Raw genomic sequence first — 19,016 nt, forward strand, 5'->3', positions numbered from 1 at the left:
TGTCTGTTCGCCTACTCGATCCCCATCTTCGTGGGCATCTCTCTCTGTTTTCCCTTTCTCCCTCCAACGAATCCATTTCTTTGGTTGATATCGTTAGATTCAATAAAGAGGGCTTTGGCCCCTTACACTTAGTTATCTTAGTATTATCTACCTACTTTATATAATAGTATCTATAGGCTAGTAGTATAGTTAGTTCTTAATCTATAATATTAGTATTATCTATAGATTAAGTAGGTATAGTAGTAGTAGTAGCTATATAATAAATAGGTATATTAATAGTAATACTAGTATATACTTAACTAGTCTAAGCTTTCCCTTTCTAAACTAAGTATTTCTTAACCTACTCTTTAGCTTTTAATCTATCTATAATCTCTTAGACCTAGTAATAATAAGCTTTAAAGATTTCTTCTTTCTTAACTATAAGTAGTAAGGCTTATATCTCTTAATTAATTATTATATTAATATAGCTCTTCTTTATCTTATTAAAGAATCTATAGCTATCTACTTCTATAATAAGCTAATTTATATCTATAAATATATCTTATATTAGCTAGTTTAATTAATATAGTATCTAGAGCTCTTATATTACCTACTCCTATTAGTTCTTATCTAGAAAGAGTAGATCTATCTAGCTTAGTATTATAGCTAGGGTCTACTTATCTATCTTAGGGTTATCTATATAGGTATTTATCTAGGGAAGTATAGTAGTATTAGTAGTTCTAGTTAGATAGAACAAGGCTAGCTAGGTATAGTTATAAGAGAAACTAATTATTTACTAGTTAATCTATAGCTTAGCTTATAGCTTTATATAAAAGGAGGTATACTATACCTTATTAGTATTATTATAGGAGGGAGGGTTTAGTATAATCTATTTTATCTATATTCTAGGAGCTTCCTATAGTTAAGGCTTAGTCTATATGTCACATGGCGAACCGCTAGTGACCTCCTGTCACCAAGCCTTTGTCTTGGTAGGAGAATTATACCTCTGGTTCTAAATATACAGAGTAGAAATAGGAGAACTTAAATAGCTTAGTAAGAACTAAGTAGTTTATTCTGATCATATAAATATATATGTTTTTCTTAGTAAACCTATAACATATCTAAATAATATAGTTATACTAGCATCTTATAGCCTAGTTAATAACTCCTTATTTTCTAGAAACCCTCTAAGTAGGATACCTCTAGCCTGCTTATAGTTTAAACTACTTCTAACTATAGATTACTAGATATAATTATATAATAGTATACTAATTAATAAAATAAATCTATAGACCCTATAGCATTAATAACTAGACACCTAGATAATAAATAAGGAATAATCCCTAGGGATATAATGCTATTATTAATTAGAAGTCTACTTAGTAATACTCCTCCTATAGTATTAAGTATTAATTGTAAATCTAGTACTATAGAAATAAATATATCTAATCTAACCTTATATAGTGATAGGAACCCTATAAGTAACTAATATAATAGGGTCCTACTACTACCTAGCTACTAACTAATAATAATATATAATAAGGTAGTACTTATCTGCATTATCTAAGGCCTATAAATCCCTAGTAACTTATAGTATAGAGATAACTATAAGGGCCTTAAACTTACTAACCTAGCTATCTAGGAAGGTAAGGGAACTAATACTAATACTAAACTAAAGATATTTCTTTAAGATCTTACTTGTTGCGAGCAGGGCCCGCAATATGCTCGTGCTGCCCAGCACTCGCGATATGAAGTAATTTATGGACTAACGGTCCAAGTCACGTGATCCCTCGCTAGCTGCGGCGCACAATCGGATATTTCTACCCAGGCCCGCAGACCCCCCTATTCTAGTTCTTCAGCGAGTTCTTATTGTACATACCTAGTCATAGGTTTACCTACGGCCTAGCCCGTAACATATCTACCCTTAATATAATAGTATGTCTGCTCTACCTTATTAATCTATTTAGCATGGTGATGGGTGCTAGCTAATATTATAGATGTTAGTTCCTAATCTATAGAATTACTGGCATCTATGGCTGCTGCTATAGGTACTACTAGGGTAGGAGGAATATAGGCTAGGTAGCTATGATTTATAGCTAATATATTCCTTTCTTACTATCTTATATTTATGCCTCTCCTCGCGCATAATTAGCTTTAATTTAGTCTGTAATTATCTATAACTACTAGTAGTATTTCTTAAAGTTTAGATCCTTTATAAAGTTAAAGAGTTATGCTTTTATCTCCTAGCTAAGGGTGCTATCTATAAAGCTTTACTTTATATTATCTATTTAATTATAACCTCCTACTTCTATTAGTAGGTAGTTAAAGTCTGCTAGTATCTTACTAAATAGGTAATTACCCTGATATAAGCTGTATAGCTCCTCTATAGCCTTCTCTATATGGTTCATATCTTAAAATATAAGGTTAAGTTAGTTAAGCATGCTAATTAATGTATTTATAGTTGCTATAGATAGATCTTAAGTATATTAGTCTATCTATAGGGTTATTACTATAGCTATATTCCTCTTTAACCTGCTAAAGGCATACTATATACAGCTAAAGGGGGAACTAATTACTACCTAGTTAATCTGCAGCTTTGCTGCCAGCTTAGAGTAGAAGGTGTAATACTATGCTCTGCATGTGACCGCCACAATTATTCAGCTCTCTCTAGGGCCTGAGGGTCACCCTGGAGGGCCTGGATTTGCCACCCTGTCACCTCCCTTAATGGAACTGTTGATATACATTCCGCCAGGGCCCATTCCATGACCACAACCTCATGATCTGAACCTGTCAGATGGTCTTTATCCACTGTCCAGAGCTGTATAGTCTTATTAATATTATTATATATTTCTATATCTAGTAGTACTAGCTTTAGTCTTCTTATTCTATTATCTATAGGTATAACAGCTGGGGTAGGTGCTATAGAGGTCTTACTTAACACAGGGGTAGCTGCTGCAGGGGCAGTGGCTACCTATCATCCTTCTATCTAGTCTATTTAACTTATCACCCTTGCTAACTATTATGCTATTTAGGTAAGGGGGTTAGGTTGTGCACTACCCTGCACCTATAGTTGTTCTCTACTAGGTTCATCTGCCATGATTAATTCTAGGGTGTTGTTATATGCCATTAATTCTGTCTGCAGCTATCAGTTCTCGCTGGCCGTGGTTCTTGCTCGGCTGGTACAGCTGGTTCTCGCAGGTTCGGCTGGTTCTTGCTAATTTGTCTGTCTTGCTGGTTTGGCTGTGTCTTTCTCTCTTCTTCTAACTATCTTGGAGTGAGTGATTTCTAATGTCATGGGCTAGAAGCCGGTCAACCTATGACCTAGGTTTGGACGGTAAGAAATCACTAAGGGGTTCTAACTAGGGCTACAGCAGCTGGATAAGGAAAGATATGTGTAAACTACAGGCGAGATCACATGACCTGGTGGGCTCATGATTTTAGTCAGAGCCAAAAGTTGTTGGTGCCTGAGGCAGCTCGCGAGTGCTGATAGGCTCGAGCATACAGCGGGCCTTGCCCGCTACATAGCTAGTTCTTACTATTATTTTTGTTGCGAGCAAGGCCCGCGATATGCTCGTGCCGCCTAGCAGGCACTCGCGAAGCCATACAGCTCTGGGTCACGTGGCAATGTAATAATCTATGTACTAACCACCCAGGTCACGTGACGCCTCGCTAGCTGCGACGCGCAATCGGATATTTCTATCCAGGCCTGCAACCCCCTATTCTAGTCCTTCAGCGAGTTCTTATTGTACATACCTAGTCATAGGTTTTCCTACGGTCTAGCCCGTAACAATTTTACTACTAATATATTAAGCTTTCTTACTCTTTATATATTCAGTTACTAAGATACCCTCCTCTATCTAATTAGGATATTCTTCTAAATATTTTTAATTATCCTACTCTACTCTTATTATCTATAAGAGCTTCTTATATAATAGTAAGAATGCCTTAGCCTTATCTAATACTTTTCTTATCTTAATTAATTTCTTTATTAATAGCCTAACATTATATAGCTTCTAGTTTAGTACTATAAATATCTTAAATATATTAGGTTATTATTAATATTTACTTTTATTAGTTATTATCTATTAACTAAGTTCTTTAGCTTATAACCTCCTAGTTCTTATAATATATATATTCCTAGTAGATAAGCTTTTATAATTTTATATAGGCTAAATTATTTACTCTAGAACTTTTATAGAAATTTATTATATACTAGAACTTATTAATCTTTATAAAGGCTTAATTTCTTTACCTATTTATTATAGATAGTCTTCCTCTTAATTATATATACTAATAGCTTCTTATTTACTAGGGCCCTTATATATAATATATTTATAGAGTGCCGAGCTCTTCCACTGGTAGCAATTAATTCTCTGTCTTCCTATGGTGTCTGCCGAATAAAGATTATAGAGGATAGCTAAAAATCAGCACCTACAAAAAACACGTCTTTTTAACGCGTCAATCGACTAATAGAGGCCCCCTGGCCCCTAAATTCCGCTATGGAGGCCCTCAAACCCCATGGTGGTGGTGTGATGGACGCGTTGACTCCGGCCGCGCCTGAGGAAGTGATGGACGTCCCAGATGCCCTGGACACCCCAACACCAAACCGCTGGAGCCCTGAGGAGACGATAGGGTCTCTTAATGAGATAATTGGCCTGGTCGCAGCTCGGTTAGGCAATATGTCAGGGTCTATTAGGGCCCTAAGCCGGGCCAGTGAGACCTGAAACGGAATCAAACGCAAGACCTTGAAGGTCCTTACCCGACCCATTCCAAACATGGGGATAATGGACACAGGTAAAGCAGTTGCAGAAACAGACAACCTTTGCAGATGTAACAGCCCTGCTAGCTACCACTCCAGGAGACCAAGGATGGCAGGAAGTTCCCCAGAAAAAGAAGAAACTGTAAAGATAGGCAGACATAATCAAGCAGCCAGAACCTAGCAACCTCAAGCCAGCCAGAGAGTCTCCAAGAGAGGCTTGGAGGCTACTTTTTTGTCGCGAAAAGGGGGAAATAGCCCTAAGAGCAGAGAGGGAGGACATTATACTAGCTGTCAACCGTAGACTAGCTCAGGCTTGTCATCGATTAATCGATAAGGCGCCGATAAATAATCGTTATCGATGAGCGATAACGATAAATTATCGATGATTCATCGATAATTTCTTGGCATTATGGCCAGGGACTTCGATCATAACAAAATTTAATTAAACTAGTATCTCTCCTCTGTAATCCCACTCTTTTGCCAGTTTTTTAAGCATTCTATCCTCTCAATGTTTTCAGCTGATAGTTGAGCCCTTTCCCATGAGATTGTACGACGAGCTCCTGAAAAAACTCGTTCTGGTTCATCGCTCATTGCTGGAATTGATAAGATATCAATCGCCATATATGACAGCCTTGGCCAACGTTTTTGCTGTTGATCCTGACACCACCATGTCAGAGCACTGGTGCGAATCTCATATGGAGACTCAGAATTGTAATCTTCATATTCATCTTGGCTTGCTGGCCGAGCAAACTTGCCTAGGTCTTGAGCAATTCGATCGAAATCATCGAGATCTTGAGTATTCCGTTCATATGGTTGCATAACCATATAATTAGGAGCCTTTTCCCGATACTCCTCCCAAAGCTTTTTAACCTTCTGCAGTGCAGGCTTTTGCCAGCTCTTTCTCCAGTTTGCTTGAATATACTTCATTCGACGAGCAGGGTGAAGAATGAGTGCTGCAGCATAGAGGGGTGATTCATCTGACTTGCTGTAGTATTTATCAAAGATATCCCACCCATTCTGAATCCGAGCACAGAATTCCCTGTCTGATGCAAATTCAACCTGCTATAAATCAGAAGAACTCATCATATACTTCAGAATAGTAATTGCTAACACTTACAAGGGCTTTCTCGAAGTGCTTAATGATGATATCCATCACAAAAAGCACATTGTCAATTGTTGCTTGATCTCCTTGGGTTTTCAGAGTTGCTCGATCAAAGAGACTCAGGAATTTGCTGGTTCTATGGAGCCTCTCCCAATCTATTGGGGACAGATACTCTGTCTCAAGCACGGCAAAGTGCTTCTTCGTATAAGTATCAATAGCACCATCAAACTGAAGCGCTACATGAAGCATATGATACCAGCTATTCCACCTTGTTCGATTATCAAGTGGAATCAACCTCCCTGCAAGATCTTTGAACTCTTTTGTTCGGCCAGCTGAACCACGAATGTGCGTCACAATATTATGGAGCTTTCCCAGTGGCCCTATTTTATGAAAAGCGGCCTGTCTCTGTCCTTCATCTTCTCTGGCTTCTGTCTCATCCCATGAACTCAGTTGTTTAATTTCCAGCACATTTTGAAACAGAAATGCTTGCACAGCCAAGTTAATAACATGGCCAATACAGAAGATGCGGCGATATGTAGGGTCCCATTCGATTCCTTCTTCTTCCTGAATATACTTTGCCACTATGCGACAAAGCTTATCATTTGCAGTGTGATTATCACAAATAATTGACCCAACTTTTTGCTGGATACCGTAATCTTTCAGGACTGGAAGAAGAGTGGCAAACTGCTCATCTCCACTGTGGTTTCCCACAGTTTGAAGAGCAAGGAGGCCCTTGCAGAGCCTTTCTTGACTCTGCTCAACAAAATGAGCACAGATTCCAAGAAAGAGAAGCCGATTTGGTGAGGTCCAGATATCAAGTGAAAGATGAATGCTTGATGATGCTGATTGGAGTTTTTTCCGTACAATATCCTTTTGAGCTTGCCATGATTGTTCAATCTTCTTGGGGACTGAGGCATGTGCTGTGATAACATAGTCCTCTGATTCTGGATTCAGCACTCGACAAAGAGCATGGAATTCAGGCCATTCAACAAGGGAAAATGGAATATTTCGGGTAACAATTAATGAGACTAACGCCTCATCAATAACATCCTGGTCCAAAATTCTTCGAAAAACCTTTGTATCAATGTTTTGCGTTTGACCTAAGGACTCTGCTTTAATATAAAGCTGCTGAAGTTGGTGGACTACAGTTTGTTGAAGTGCGCTTGGAACAGACTGGATAGAGATCTGATGTTTTGATTTAAGATGATTTCGCATATTCGTAGTGACTGAAGTACCGTACGGTGAATCTGTACAATGGACACAGTACTTGATTGGAGCTTTTTTATGAAACTTCACTTCATCATCGCGCGCTGGTCGAGTATGGGCCCATGTCATCGAGCCTGTTGGAGTTTTCCCCCTATTTGAGTCGGATTTAGACTCAGTTTCAACGGAATCAAGTGTGGGTACATAGAATAGACTGGATGAATCTGCATCAGAATCCATATTTTGAATGGGATGATTACAATTCATTGGAATTGGAAAAGAGCGGTATGAACATGAAGCTTCTCAAGATCGTCTAGAGGCGGTAAGTGGGCGGTGAGGATTCTGCCGATTATCGATGACAAGCCTGGACTAGCTAGTGAGGGCTTCCCAGGATTTATATGCGCAGTTGATGCGGGATACAGTAACACAGGGGTAATCTCAGTCCTCTTAGAAAAGAAAGCCCTAGGATCTATGCTCCTTCCCAACCATCAGGACCTACTTGTGGCAGCTATCCGACAAGCTGACCCTATAGTTATCTCTGTTGAGCTCCTAGAGCAATGGTATTGGATTAATGTTCATGGAGTCCCCATCAGATGTTATTTGAGCTTCAGCTTAAAACTAGCTTGAGAGGAGATTGAGCTAGGCACTGAATTCCAACTTAAGAGAGACCCTACCTAGCTCTGGAATACCTAAGAGCTCTCTAACAGTACAAAGAAGGGCTTAACTATGCTTATCACAGTAGGGTCTCTAGAAGAGGCCTGAAAGCTCCTAGTGAATGGCATCTACTTTGGAGGGTCATGATATAGGACTGAATATTATTGGGAGGTTGGAGCAGACATAGTCTGCCCCAGATGCTACCAACTGGGCCATCGCAGCTTTAAGGCCTGTGGAGACTGCCCACCATGTTGCTTCATATGCGCCGGCCTATATGAGGGCAGTGAACATGTCTGTTGAGTAGTCAACTGCCTAGCTAAGCCTGGAACAGCCTGTCAACACATACCAGCGAAATGTGGGAACTGTGAAGGCCCGTACTAAGCTACAGCAGGAAGTTGTCCAGCAAGGAGAGAGGCATGGAAATATAGGAAACAGAAGAATGGATAAACACACTAAGCTGATCAAGAATAAACTATTCTAAGCTCCCTGTGGTACACAGTGATAGACCGCAACTATTCCACCACCAGAGTATGAAGCTCCTTGGACGCAGCAAGCCTATGAACACCCAGGCCTCCTATGATGCTTGGGGAAGTAATGGATCTGCATAATGACCAGACCCCTAGAAGGCCTGGGTGTGTTTAATAATGCAGGTTCTTTAGCATAACTGCTGCAAGACCTATGCAGTCATAATTATGGTGCTGGAAGCTGGGCTAGAGCTAGGGGTGGGTCTGGCATGCCTACAGGAGCCCTATATCAATAGGGAATTCCAACACAGAGGATATCAGATATACTGGCCAGAGACAGGAATGTGTAGGAATCACTGGGTGGCTATAGCTGTTTGGAGGGACCTGCTTAATAGAATAATGGTAGAGGCTTGTACAGATCTCCTCAACCACCCATATCTTATGGTGATAGATGTATGGGAGAAGGGGCGAAATAGGGAAAAAGCCTGGAGGACCTGGATAGTTAATTGTTATGATAATTAGCTTGGATAAGGCTACTGCTGGCAAGGGGATAACAACACATGAAGGAGAGCTGTGGAGGATGTGCGATGGGAAGGAGTCCTAGATGGCAGATGCCTTCTTCTTGGGGATTTCAATGCCCACAGCCCTCTATGGAACCCCTCCACTTGCACCCACATAAACGCGTGACTACTTGAAGAATTAATAGAGAGGGAATGTCTCTATATTAATAATGAGCCTGAGACCCCAACAAGACCTAAAGCAACCCTAGGGATTTCAATCATAGATCTGGCCCTAACTATAGTCAGCATGGGCCTGCTACACATAGAGCCTAACTAGATGACTCATGCTTAGCTAATGACCTTGAAAAGGAGGCAGTATGGATTCAAGAGACTCTGACTGTAGTACTGGACCAGCATACTAAACTAATAAGAGTTACTACAAGATCTAAATGCTGGTGGAATTAAGAGGTTAAATCAGCTTGAAGGGCCTACAGTCAGGCTAGGCAAGCGTCTTAGACACAATCCATCTCTACTCAGGACCTTAAGGAAACCAGAAACAGCTACTACCAGATAATTTGGCGCTCAAAAAGGGAATGCTGGGAAGCCTTCCTAAAGGGACCTAAGCCTGCAGATCCCCTGGACCGGCCTAGTCTAGATGATGTAGCCCAGTGCTGGCTAGCATTAGGCTTTACTAAGTCTAAAGCTACAGCTACTACTCCCACCCTCCGGGGGCCACAGGGAGAGATGGCTACTTCTATTATGTCACAGGCTACGCCTGGATGTTGCTTGGCTTCGGCCTGCGCGTCGTGTTCCTCACGTGACTGTTGTTGACATCACGTGACTCTCTTTGTCTGTTCGCCTACTCGATCCCCATCTTCGTGGGCATCTCTCTCTGTTTTCCCTTTCTCCCTCCAACGAATCCATTTCTTTGGTTGATATCGTTAGATTCAATAAAGAGGGCTTTGGCCCCTTACATATTAGTGAGAAAGAAGCCCTGATCTGGGAGACAGCATTTCCACCAGCACCCGGAGACAGCCAAGCTATAGAAATTCCCCCGGGAACATGGCATACGCGTGTGAATGAGGAGATAGTCAGACAAGCCCTCTGGCACTAGGCAGTCTAAAAAGCCCCAGGCATTGATAAGCTCAACTTTCGTGCTCTTTGGCTTTTGTGGAAGTGGGACAATCCTAGGATAGTGGCTCTGGTTTGCCAATGCTTCTGGTTAGGCACTCACCCACAGGCATGGAAAATAGCTAAAGGCATCCTTCTCAGAAAGCCTAATAAACCTGACTACACCTTAGTTAAGGCGTACCGGGTTATCAGCTTACTGAACTATCTGGGGAAGGTTGTGGAGAAAGTGGCTGTAGAAGCTATTTCCAGCTACTGTGAGGCTATGAGCAGCCTACACCCAGGACAGATGGGAGGTTGCAAACAGTGAAGCGCAATTAATGTAGTTACATGTCTTATCCAGAGCACCTATAAAGCCTGGAGATAATGGCAGCTCATGGGTGCCCTTTTCATGGATGTGAAGGGGGTGTTTGACCATGTCAATCTAAGGAAGCTTGTGATGAGAATGATAGAGTTAGGCCTAGATGGGGATCTGATTTGATGGGTACAGTCATTCCTAACAACCAGACAAGTTTAACTAATTGTTGATGACATAAAATGCCTAACTCATGGCATTAACTCAGGAGTGCCTCAGGGATCCCTAGTATCCCCTATTCTATTCCTTATCTATATTAGTGGGGTGTTCACTGTGATAGAAAGGGCAGTCCTAGGGGTCCATCCATTATCTTTTGCAGATGACATAGGCCTCCTAGCCCCAGGATATTCAGTATAAGAAGCATGCAGTAAGCTACAGGAAGTAGCAGAGGTAGCTACTAAATGGGGTCAGGAGAATTTGGTTTAGTTTGACGCAGAAAAGACAGAAGCAGTTCTATTCACCCGGAAGCGTGGCTGAGAACTCTATGACTAGACATAGCGAGCCCGAATCAGGGTAGGGAATCACCAAGTCCCGTTTAACCACGAGGCTACTCGATGGCTAGGCATCTGGCTAGATGCTGGCCTTCCATTGAAGACACACTACCAGACATGTCTATGGAAAGCCCGGAATGCTGAAGCCCGCGTATGATCTCTGTGCCAGAACCAGGGGCTGGCCCCAGGACTTGTCTGGAGGATCTAAATAGCAGCAGTGCAGTCTGTTGCCCTGTATAGTGCAGAGCTCTGGTGGTGTGGTCAAAGGGACTGCGTAGCAGGAATGCAACTCATGATCAATTAACAAGCCCGGGCCATCACAGGCATGCTTAAGACTTCCCCAGTTGGCCCATTAATTAGAGAGGCGGGCCTGGCTCCAGTGGAGATTCTCCTAGAGGCCTGACAGCTAGGATATCCATACACCACCTTCATACCAACCTCTGACAGGGATGATTATTCGCTTATATCTCACCAACCACTAGATATTTTGAATTGATATTTCATATTTAGATAGACTATAGATACTAGGCTATCTAGTGATATCAAAATTTCTAGAGAAATACTAAAAATTAGTAATTAGTAAGCAAAACGGTTTCTAGCGGTTTAACCAATGCCCCCCTAGATTCAACCCTGACCCGCCCCTAACCCGGTGCGATTTCTCAATCTAGGAACCAAACCTCACCGCTGCGAGTTCGGTGAGGGTTGGATTCAATTTTAGCGGTTCGGTTATGCAACTCTAGCCAGGAGAGTCTAACTAAAAAGGGAAAACTAAGCGAGGGTAAAATATACCAAAGATACAGTGCTTCGACAATTTCCAATCAGGTCGATTCTATACGGAATTTATTCCGTCCATGAAGCGCTTTTCAAGTCTCTATTAACAACGTTCCCCCTCAGGATCGCTGTGCTGGGTATGCTCATATGTTGATGACTGTAGCTTGAGTTAGGCCCGCCTTCTCCGTCACGTAGTTCAAGTTGACTGAGGCCAAAGTTCTGGGGTGATTGGGACCCAGTGTCCTCCGATTCCATGTGTATGCTGATTGGAATAGGGGCAAGGCTTCACAAAAGCGCTCCGCTCTGGCGTATGCCGCGGCAAGATTGTTCATCACCGGCGCTGTCTCCGGACTATTCTCGCCAAAGGTCCGCCGCGAAAGCGCCAAGGCCCGCTCCAGTAGCGCCAATGCTTTGGCTTTGCCGTCTGCCGCGTCCAACCTCTGGTATGTCGTTGCCAGATTCGTCGAGCATCGAATAGTGGTTGCGTGGGCTTCCCCCAGATTGGCCTTGGAGAGTTCCACAGCTTCGACTTGATAATGGAGAGCTCTATCAAGTTGGCCGAGCTCCCGATAATCTACCCCAAGCATATCCATCGTGATGAGTGTCTCAAAATGCTCCTTCCCAAGGCTGCGGGTCTGGAGTTCGAGGGTTCGTTCATGCAGCCTGGCAGCGTCTTGGAGGCGGCCATGCTGGCGGAAACTGTTGGCCAAGTTGTTCATGCTGGTCTGAGCCTCACGGGAGCTTTCCCCATTGATCCTCAAAAAAGCCTCTAATGCTTGTTCTTCCAGATCCAGTGCCTCATCGAATCGGCCGAGACCTTTCAGATCCAGCGCGAGGTTGTTCAGGGATTTGGCCGTCTCGATGTCATCAGGCCCGGAGACTTGGAGTCGAACGGCATACACTTGCTTATCCATGCGCTCTGCCTCCTGATACTCACCAAGGTGGCGCAGGTTGTAAGCAAGATTGGTCTTCATAAATAGTGTCTCCTCGTGCTCGAGACCTTGAGATTCCTCAAGTAGTTGAACAGCATGGCTCAGTTTGCGTTGCTTCATGCCACTGATTCTCGTCCATCAACCTGCTGCATTCTTCCATCAAGCTGTATACTGGCAATTTGGCCTTCTTGCTCTTGGGCCTGAATGATCTCATCGTTGCGTATTCTGGGATCTTGGTTCTCTGCGTGCTTTTGCAAACAAATGGCACTCTTGATCTACCTTTCAAGGGAAGGACCAGGAGTATTTGAGAAAATAGAAACACCAGACCGACAAGAAAGCGATTTCCCGAACTTTTGGACCAGTGCTCATATCAATGCTTGGCGTTCATCTCCCATACCATTAGGCAGTCAAACGATAGGATGATGGCTCGTATTATTAGTCTCTTGGCAGCAGCCTCTGAAGTCATTCCCGAATACGAAGGCGCCGATCCCAACAAAGGTAGGCAAGGGGGTGGCTTGACACGCGTTTTGGGCGCGCAGAGCTAGATTTCAGGAGTAGGGTCCGTAGGGAGTTGGATTTCGGGGCTGAACGGAGTCCACCGTTCGTTCAATTCTCATGTAGGTGTTCCAGAGGGGGCCAGGGGCTGACCTTTGGTCGTACACGTGTTGCTCCGGCTTAAAGGGTCATTGGGCCGCCTCACGCGCTCGTCTTTCTTGACGAAGGTCGAACATGGCGTAGAAAGACGATCGCGGTCCGTCTCATGCAATCAAAGATGAGCAAAGATTCTGCCTTGCTGGACAGCAGAGCCGCACGGTGGGGGAAGCACCCAGGCTTGCTCATGGCGGCCGACACGGAAGGGAAGCAGATTGATTTCCATCCCAGAAATGATGCCGAGGGAGACTGTACCGCCCAACTTCAGGATATCGGGGCATGCTAATTGATGAGTTGCAAGTTCCGAACCGACGCACGACGGGAGGGGCAGTTACGATGACGTCAATGTCTTTGGGACCGATCTCGATCGATTCTGTTTCTCCCTTGATTGACAGGAACCGACCAGACGTAGCCGGTTAAGACACACAGATTTCGTTCAATCGGATCCTCCACACTGCAACTCAGGTGTTCTTGCCAGTGTGCTGCGTCCTGCAACTTCAATGGCAAATCCGTCCCATGGTTTCGCCCTCGTCACTCCCGCCTCGAGGGGCCTGGGCTTCGCACTCGCACGACGTATCTTATCCCACACAGAGATTCCGGTCGTTGCAACAGCGCGGAAGGGCTGCGATGAGGTTCGACATCGCCTGTTGGACGGACTGGCTGCGTCTAGAGAAGCCGCCGACAGACTGCGGGTCCTCCCCGTCGACGTGACTGGTATGCCTTGTGTCTCTGTCTTTGTCTCAATTGAGTCTGAATTGTGCCCAGATGAGTCGACTATCGAGTCGATGGCTGCGGAACTTCACCAGACGTTTCCTAACTCACCGCTTCGCCTGGCCCTGACGGTTCCCGGGGTGCTTCATGTCGAAAAGTCGCCGGCCCAAATTGACGGAGCGAATACACTGCACAGCTTCCAGGTCAATGCTGTTGGTCAGTTACTGTTGATGAAGCATTTGGCCACTTTTCTTCCTACTAAATCCAGCTCACCATTTCCGGTAAGCGAATCCCACCCGGCAAACGATGAAAGCAGACTCAAGCTTCCGTCGCACGCAATCTATGCCGTGATGGCGGCCCGAGTGGGTTCCATCTCGGACAACGGCACCGGAGGCTGGTATTCATATCGCGCCAGCAAGGCAGCTGTGTTCCAATTGGCCAAGACGTTTGATCTTCACTTGCGTACGCGGAGTCGTGATCGCGCTTTGGCCGTCGCGTTGCATCCTGGCACGGTACGGACGGATTTTACCCAGGCTTACTGGGGAAGTCGGGACATGTTGGAGCCGGATGAGGCAGCTCAAAAGCTCTTGCAGATCATCACCGAGATGCTACCTGGTAACGAGGATGGACGAGGAAGGTGTTGGGACTGGAAGGGAAAGGAGGTTCTGCCTTAGAAGAAACTGGAGGGTCGAAAGTGTTCATATTTGTACAACTATCACACAAGTATCATGGTTGCTGGAATCGAGAGCTCCCTCATTCAATTTATTCCAGGGAAACGAGCTCTAGACGCTGTGAGAAAACGGAAATCCATAGACGGCATGAAAGGCGAAGACAAAGAATCCCCGAAACCCATGCAACAGAACATAAAAGTTAGTAAGCAAGAGGAACCCATTTGATCAACTCATCATCCTGGTAATTCAGTGTATTACTGCACCTTTCTTGCACCTGTGTATCTCTGCTGATGGGATCATTTCCTTCGCATCAAGAATGTAGAAAGAACTGACACAGGAACATGCCTTCGTCGTAGACTCGTAGTTCAAGGCAGACGGAGAACCAAATCAAGCACAGAACATAGAAACTCATCACTTCATCGTTTGATTACATTGTCTACGGCAGTCAAGCAGAAATATCTAGCCAAGTCTATCTCGACATGTACGACTGTGCAACACTCTCGAACCATGCAAGACCCATACGAAGAACACAGTTATAGGCAAAGACCAATGTATGATCGAACCACAGCATTTGAGCATCCTAATTCTTCTCCACATCCGCGGTTCGTGCCACATTGGATTCAGTGCTGTCGCTGTCACCCACCGCATGCTTCGCTTCCTGGTCTGCCGAACCGAATCCGTACTGGATTGCCACCCGCTCGATCTCTTCATCAGACAAGTGTGGAAGCTCCTTGGCGGCACGCACGTAGCTCATCTTCTCTAGATATCCCTTTGCGAAGATCAGGTCGATTTCTTCCAGGGAGCGTCCTGCCATTTCCGGGTAGAAGAGGTAGATCACTGGGATGAATGAGGCGTTGACCACAGCAAAGAAGAGGTAGGTACCCCACCCAATATCCCGGATCATGATAGGGGTGACCATGACAATCAGGAAGTTGAAGAGCCAGTTCGTACATGTTGAGATGGCGTTGGCCTTAGCACGGGTCTTGATTGGGGAAATCTCGGCGGGATACAGCCAGGGAAGGGGGAGCCAGGTGGCCCCGAATGTTCTGCGGACGTTAATAGCCAGTTCACTTCCCCGTGACAGCAAGGATGACACTTACGCAATGAAGGTGAACAGGCCAACGGCTGCACCCTTGGCCGCCTGCTCGTTATTGGGTAACAAGCAGGCGAATGTGATGACCATCGACAAGCTTTGTCCAAACGATCCGATGAGGAACAACTTGCGACGACCTACACGTTCGATAAGGAACCAAGACATGGTCGCAAAGATTGAGTAAACAATCATGTTGACACCACCCAGGATCATAGACATGAACTCGGTTTGACCCAGGGACTGTTTAAAGAGCACAGGGAGATAGTAGATGACGGCGTTGCAGCCACCAATTTGTTGGAAGAACTGGGATGATGCTCCTTGAAGCATGCGGCGACAATGCCGTGTTTTGCCACCAGTAAATACAGCCGACATGGGAGTTGATTTGCCAGCTTGGCCAGATCTGTGACGATTAGTAACTGGGGTCGGCAACGCGGGAAGAGGGGGACGGACGCTCGGAGGGAATCCAGGATCAAAGTCTTCTGCAACTGGACATCGTGATCAGCAATCTCCCGGCCCATCAACGCAGCGATCACACATTCGCCTTCCTCATACCGCTCTCGAGTAAAGAGCCAGCTAGGGGACTCAGGCAGAAACCACAAGCCAATGATGATGAGCAGGCCAAAAACACATTGAAAAGCAATCAGAAACCTCCATGTGAGATCAGGGGGTCCGTACGAGGCACTGAAATCCACCCAGTAGGAGATCAACGTGCCAATCGCGACGGTGCCGCCCTCAATACGGATCAGGAGACCCCGGTTGGACGTCTGAGAACATTCAGCCTGATACGTAGGAATGGTGGACGTATTCATGCCGTTGCCAATGCCAGTGACAACTCATCCAACACAGAACTGAGCTAAAGGGACATGACCGGGGTAGGAAGTGACCTGGAGAATGACTCTGAGAATCATGACTGTCGCTCCGAGCATGATGGACCAGCGTCGACCGAGCCAGTCACCGCATGCTAGAATGGACAGAGCGCCGCCCAGGCAACCTAGAATCACGGATTAATCGAATGTCGCCATGAGACTTTCCATCTGAATGTACTCACCCAGTTCGTAGATGGCGGTGACAACACCTTGCATGGTTGAGTTTCCTCTTGTGGCCGTAAAGACATTGTTGAACGGATCAGCGTCAATGATACTGCTCATCACACCCTCTGAGAAGCTCATCAAGTCAGCCTTTGTCAGATTGATGCCTGTTTGGCCGGGAAAGCACAAGGCTGGAGTACATACGGTCGTAACCGAAGAGTAAGAAGCCCAAGGTTGCACATGATGTGACCGACCACATCAGCTTCTTACCGGACATGCCGGCGAATGAGGGAACCAACGACATGGTGTGATACTTCCACTCCCTGCCAGGGGGCTAGTATGAGAGGTTTGCTGCGATGCGGAAGAAACATAAGGAAACCTGAAGATGAAGATGGCGGGTGTTAACAAAGAAATAGGACGTCTTAAGTCCTACCACTTTGCACTTCGGTGCAAGAAGGGGTCGAGAATCAGGAACGTTTGCACTTAATTCTAAAGGAGAGCAGGGGACAATTGACGGACATCGACCAGGATCGAGCTCCCTTTTATAAGTCATTTGCACCACCCAGACGTACATGCAATGGTCATAAACATGTGGAGGTGCGAGAACCCCAAGGAAGCGAGATACTCCACAAGAACCTCCATGATTCCAATATATGGGGCAGGTAAAACTCTTCGACGAAGCGCATCCAGTAGCACAAATTGAGGCATTTTGAATCCGTCTCGGCAGCGACGAGATGGGGCAGCGAGGGGAATCAGCCACAAATAAGATTTCCACGAGGAAACACATAGATTGGCAAAGAGGAAGTCAAACTGAAGATCCTCGCAAGTGATTGTGTCCGACGACTCTTGGCCTCTTAGCCAAGACCTGGGCACATCTATGCCGAGATGCTAGACAGGCGTTCTTGAGAAGAGGATTTCGAACAGGAAAGCAAGCCGAACCGCTGATGTTATGTCTGGTAGCCGCTCAGAATGGGCGAGAGCAAGCGAAATGAAGGATTGGTCTCATCGAGTATGGACCGAAATGCATGTACCTCCTGATCTGCCGAAGATGATTCTTGGGAATCAAGGAGATTCTCGGGAAGAAGCGCGAACGGGAAGAAGCGCGAACGGGAAGCCACCGCGTAACATGTACCTGACTTCCCCAGCTTCTGTCCTTGCCTCATTGAATTGAGTAGTGAACGCGGAGAATTATGTCACCGTTCCTCCTGTTGCATGTCACCGCAGGGGACTTCCATCACATGAGACATGCCACCTCTGGTGTTTGGAGCAGAAACCAAAGCATGTGCGTTCCTGTATGAATATCAGAAGCAAGAGAAGCAAGACTAGCGAGTCTGAAGTGTTGAGCTTCTATGATGTACTTCACCTGTATCGACTCGGACCTGGAGACTTGCCGCTCGCTTCGACTTTTGGAGAATGTTCGCGTCCACACTTGGCACCCTGTGGCCCCTGCCAATGAGTGACGCTGCTCAGACCCAGGGAAGCTGTATCCGGGGTCTCAAGTGAAGTCCACCTTGCCAGGTAGTTCGAAGCAATGTGGCTTGACATTGTGACGGCCTTGTGTTCAGGCTCCGGCGCGGACTCGGCAGGCTTGGCAGGCTTGGCAGAGAGACCGTCGCATCGCCACTCGAGTATGCCAAGACCAGGACCAAGAACGGACCAAGAACGGAAAGTCAGTCACAGTTCTGTTGCATTCAGTTTCTGTCCGGAAACGATGAGGTATGTCCTGTCCGGCTATTGAGCGCCCACTAAGGAATCCGTATCCTCTCTAAGAATGCAAACTAACATATGCAGACCCAGGGGACAAAGTCTTTTTACGAGAAAGTTTGAGAGAACATCTTCTTTGGAATCCTGTTGAAAAGCATCAGGAATATTACAATGCACAGTCAAGACCGCCGAAGACCTGCCACACAATGTATCAAACAGCACTTAACCTTGCGAACTTGTTGTCAAGCGGCATGGAGAGCAGTGTGTCTTCCCAGGAGGCATGCACAATGCTCAAATATCCCAGCCGCTTTCCAGATGCTCTGTTGAGTTTGTTACTCCTGCCAGGCAGAAGTACAATTCGACTTGAAAAGCATCGAATGAGGGATGGGAAAGTCTCGTAGTAGCAAATAATCACCCGGTCGGTCCTTTTGCGCAGCATGGATTACTTTTGTAAGATCTCCGGAGTCTCATTGCGCCTCCCCTCAGACTCTCTCCTCGCAATCCGACATTGTGGTGATGCTCTTTAGTCTTGCTCAGGGTAAATCTGTAAGAGATCTACTTGGCAGGGTAGATAGCCTGTTGACTAGGTAAGAATTGGTAACGATAGGTAGCCACAGAGCTGCAATCTAGTAGGTCGATTCGGTACGAGACTAATCCTTGTCTTTTTCGGGGGTAGACAAGGAGGGAGTGCTGCTATATACATTCGTAGACGCTTCGGTGCAGCTACGGCTATGCCGGGTAGATGTGGACGGTGAGATCATACATGAGAATGATGCAAGGTAAGGATGTAACCTAATCCACAACAACCTACTCCGTTACA

General features: G+C 45.4%; 4 protein-coding genes across 4 annotated transcripts; 2 read left to right on the forward strand and 2 right to left on the reverse strand.

Moving 5' to 3' along the window:
* Positions 1 to 4,478: 4,478 nt before the first annotated feature.
* CDV56_100877 (uncharacterized protein) lies at positions 4,479 to 4,703 on the forward strand (the record flags this gene model as incomplete). Its single annotated transcript, XM_026754496.1, has 1 exon — positions 4,479 to 4,703. One exon carries the CDS (start codon positions 4,479 to 4,481, stop codon positions 4,701 to 4,703), a length of 225 nt encoding a protein of 74 aa, XP_026612883.1.
* A 6,846-nt stretch (positions 4,704 to 11,549) lies between these two features.
* CDV56_101927 (TPR domain protein) lies at positions 11,550 to 12,458 on the reverse strand (the record flags this gene model as incomplete). Its single annotated transcript, XM_026755546.1, has 1 exon — positions 11,550 to 12,458. The coding sequence occupies one exon, from the start codon at positions 12,456 to 12,458 to the stop codon at positions 11,550 to 11,552; it is 909 nt and encodes a 302-aa protein (XP_026612884.1).
* Positions 12,459 to 12,757: 299 nt separating this feature from the next.
* Positions 12,758 to 14,374, forward strand: CDV56_102082 (uncharacterized protein; the record flags this gene model as incomplete). The annotated part of the gene is made up of 3 exons (XM_026755701.1): positions 12,758 to 12,836; positions 13,455 to 13,703; positions 13,755 to 14,374. The coding sequence occupies 3 exons, from the start codon at positions 12,758 to 12,760 to the stop codon at positions 14,372 to 14,374; spliced, it is 948 nt and encodes a 315-aa protein (XP_026612885.1).
* Positions 14,375 to 14,951: 577 nt separating this feature from the next.
* CDV56_102379 (sugar porter family MFS transporter) lies at positions 14,952 to 16,796 on the reverse strand (the record flags this gene model as incomplete). The annotated part of the gene is made up of 6 exons (XM_026755998.1): positions 14,952 to 15,417; positions 15,472 to 15,864; positions 15,915 to 16,228; positions 16,307 to 16,455; positions 16,513 to 16,620; positions 16,697 to 16,796. The coding sequence occupies 6 exons, from the start codon at positions 16,794 to 16,796 to the stop codon at positions 14,952 to 14,954; spliced, it is 1,530 nt and encodes a 509-aa protein (XP_026612886.1).
* Between the last annotated feature and the right edge of the window lie 2,220 nt (positions 16,797 to 19,016).

The sequence above is a fragment of the Aspergillus thermomutatus genome (genome assembly GCF_002237265.1).
Source record: "Aspergillus thermomutatus strain HMR AF 39 chromosome Unknown NODE_151, whole genome shotgun sequence".
NCBI lineage: Eukaryota > Fungi > Ascomycota > Eurotiomycetes > Eurotiales > Aspergillaceae > Aspergillus > Aspergillus thermomutatus.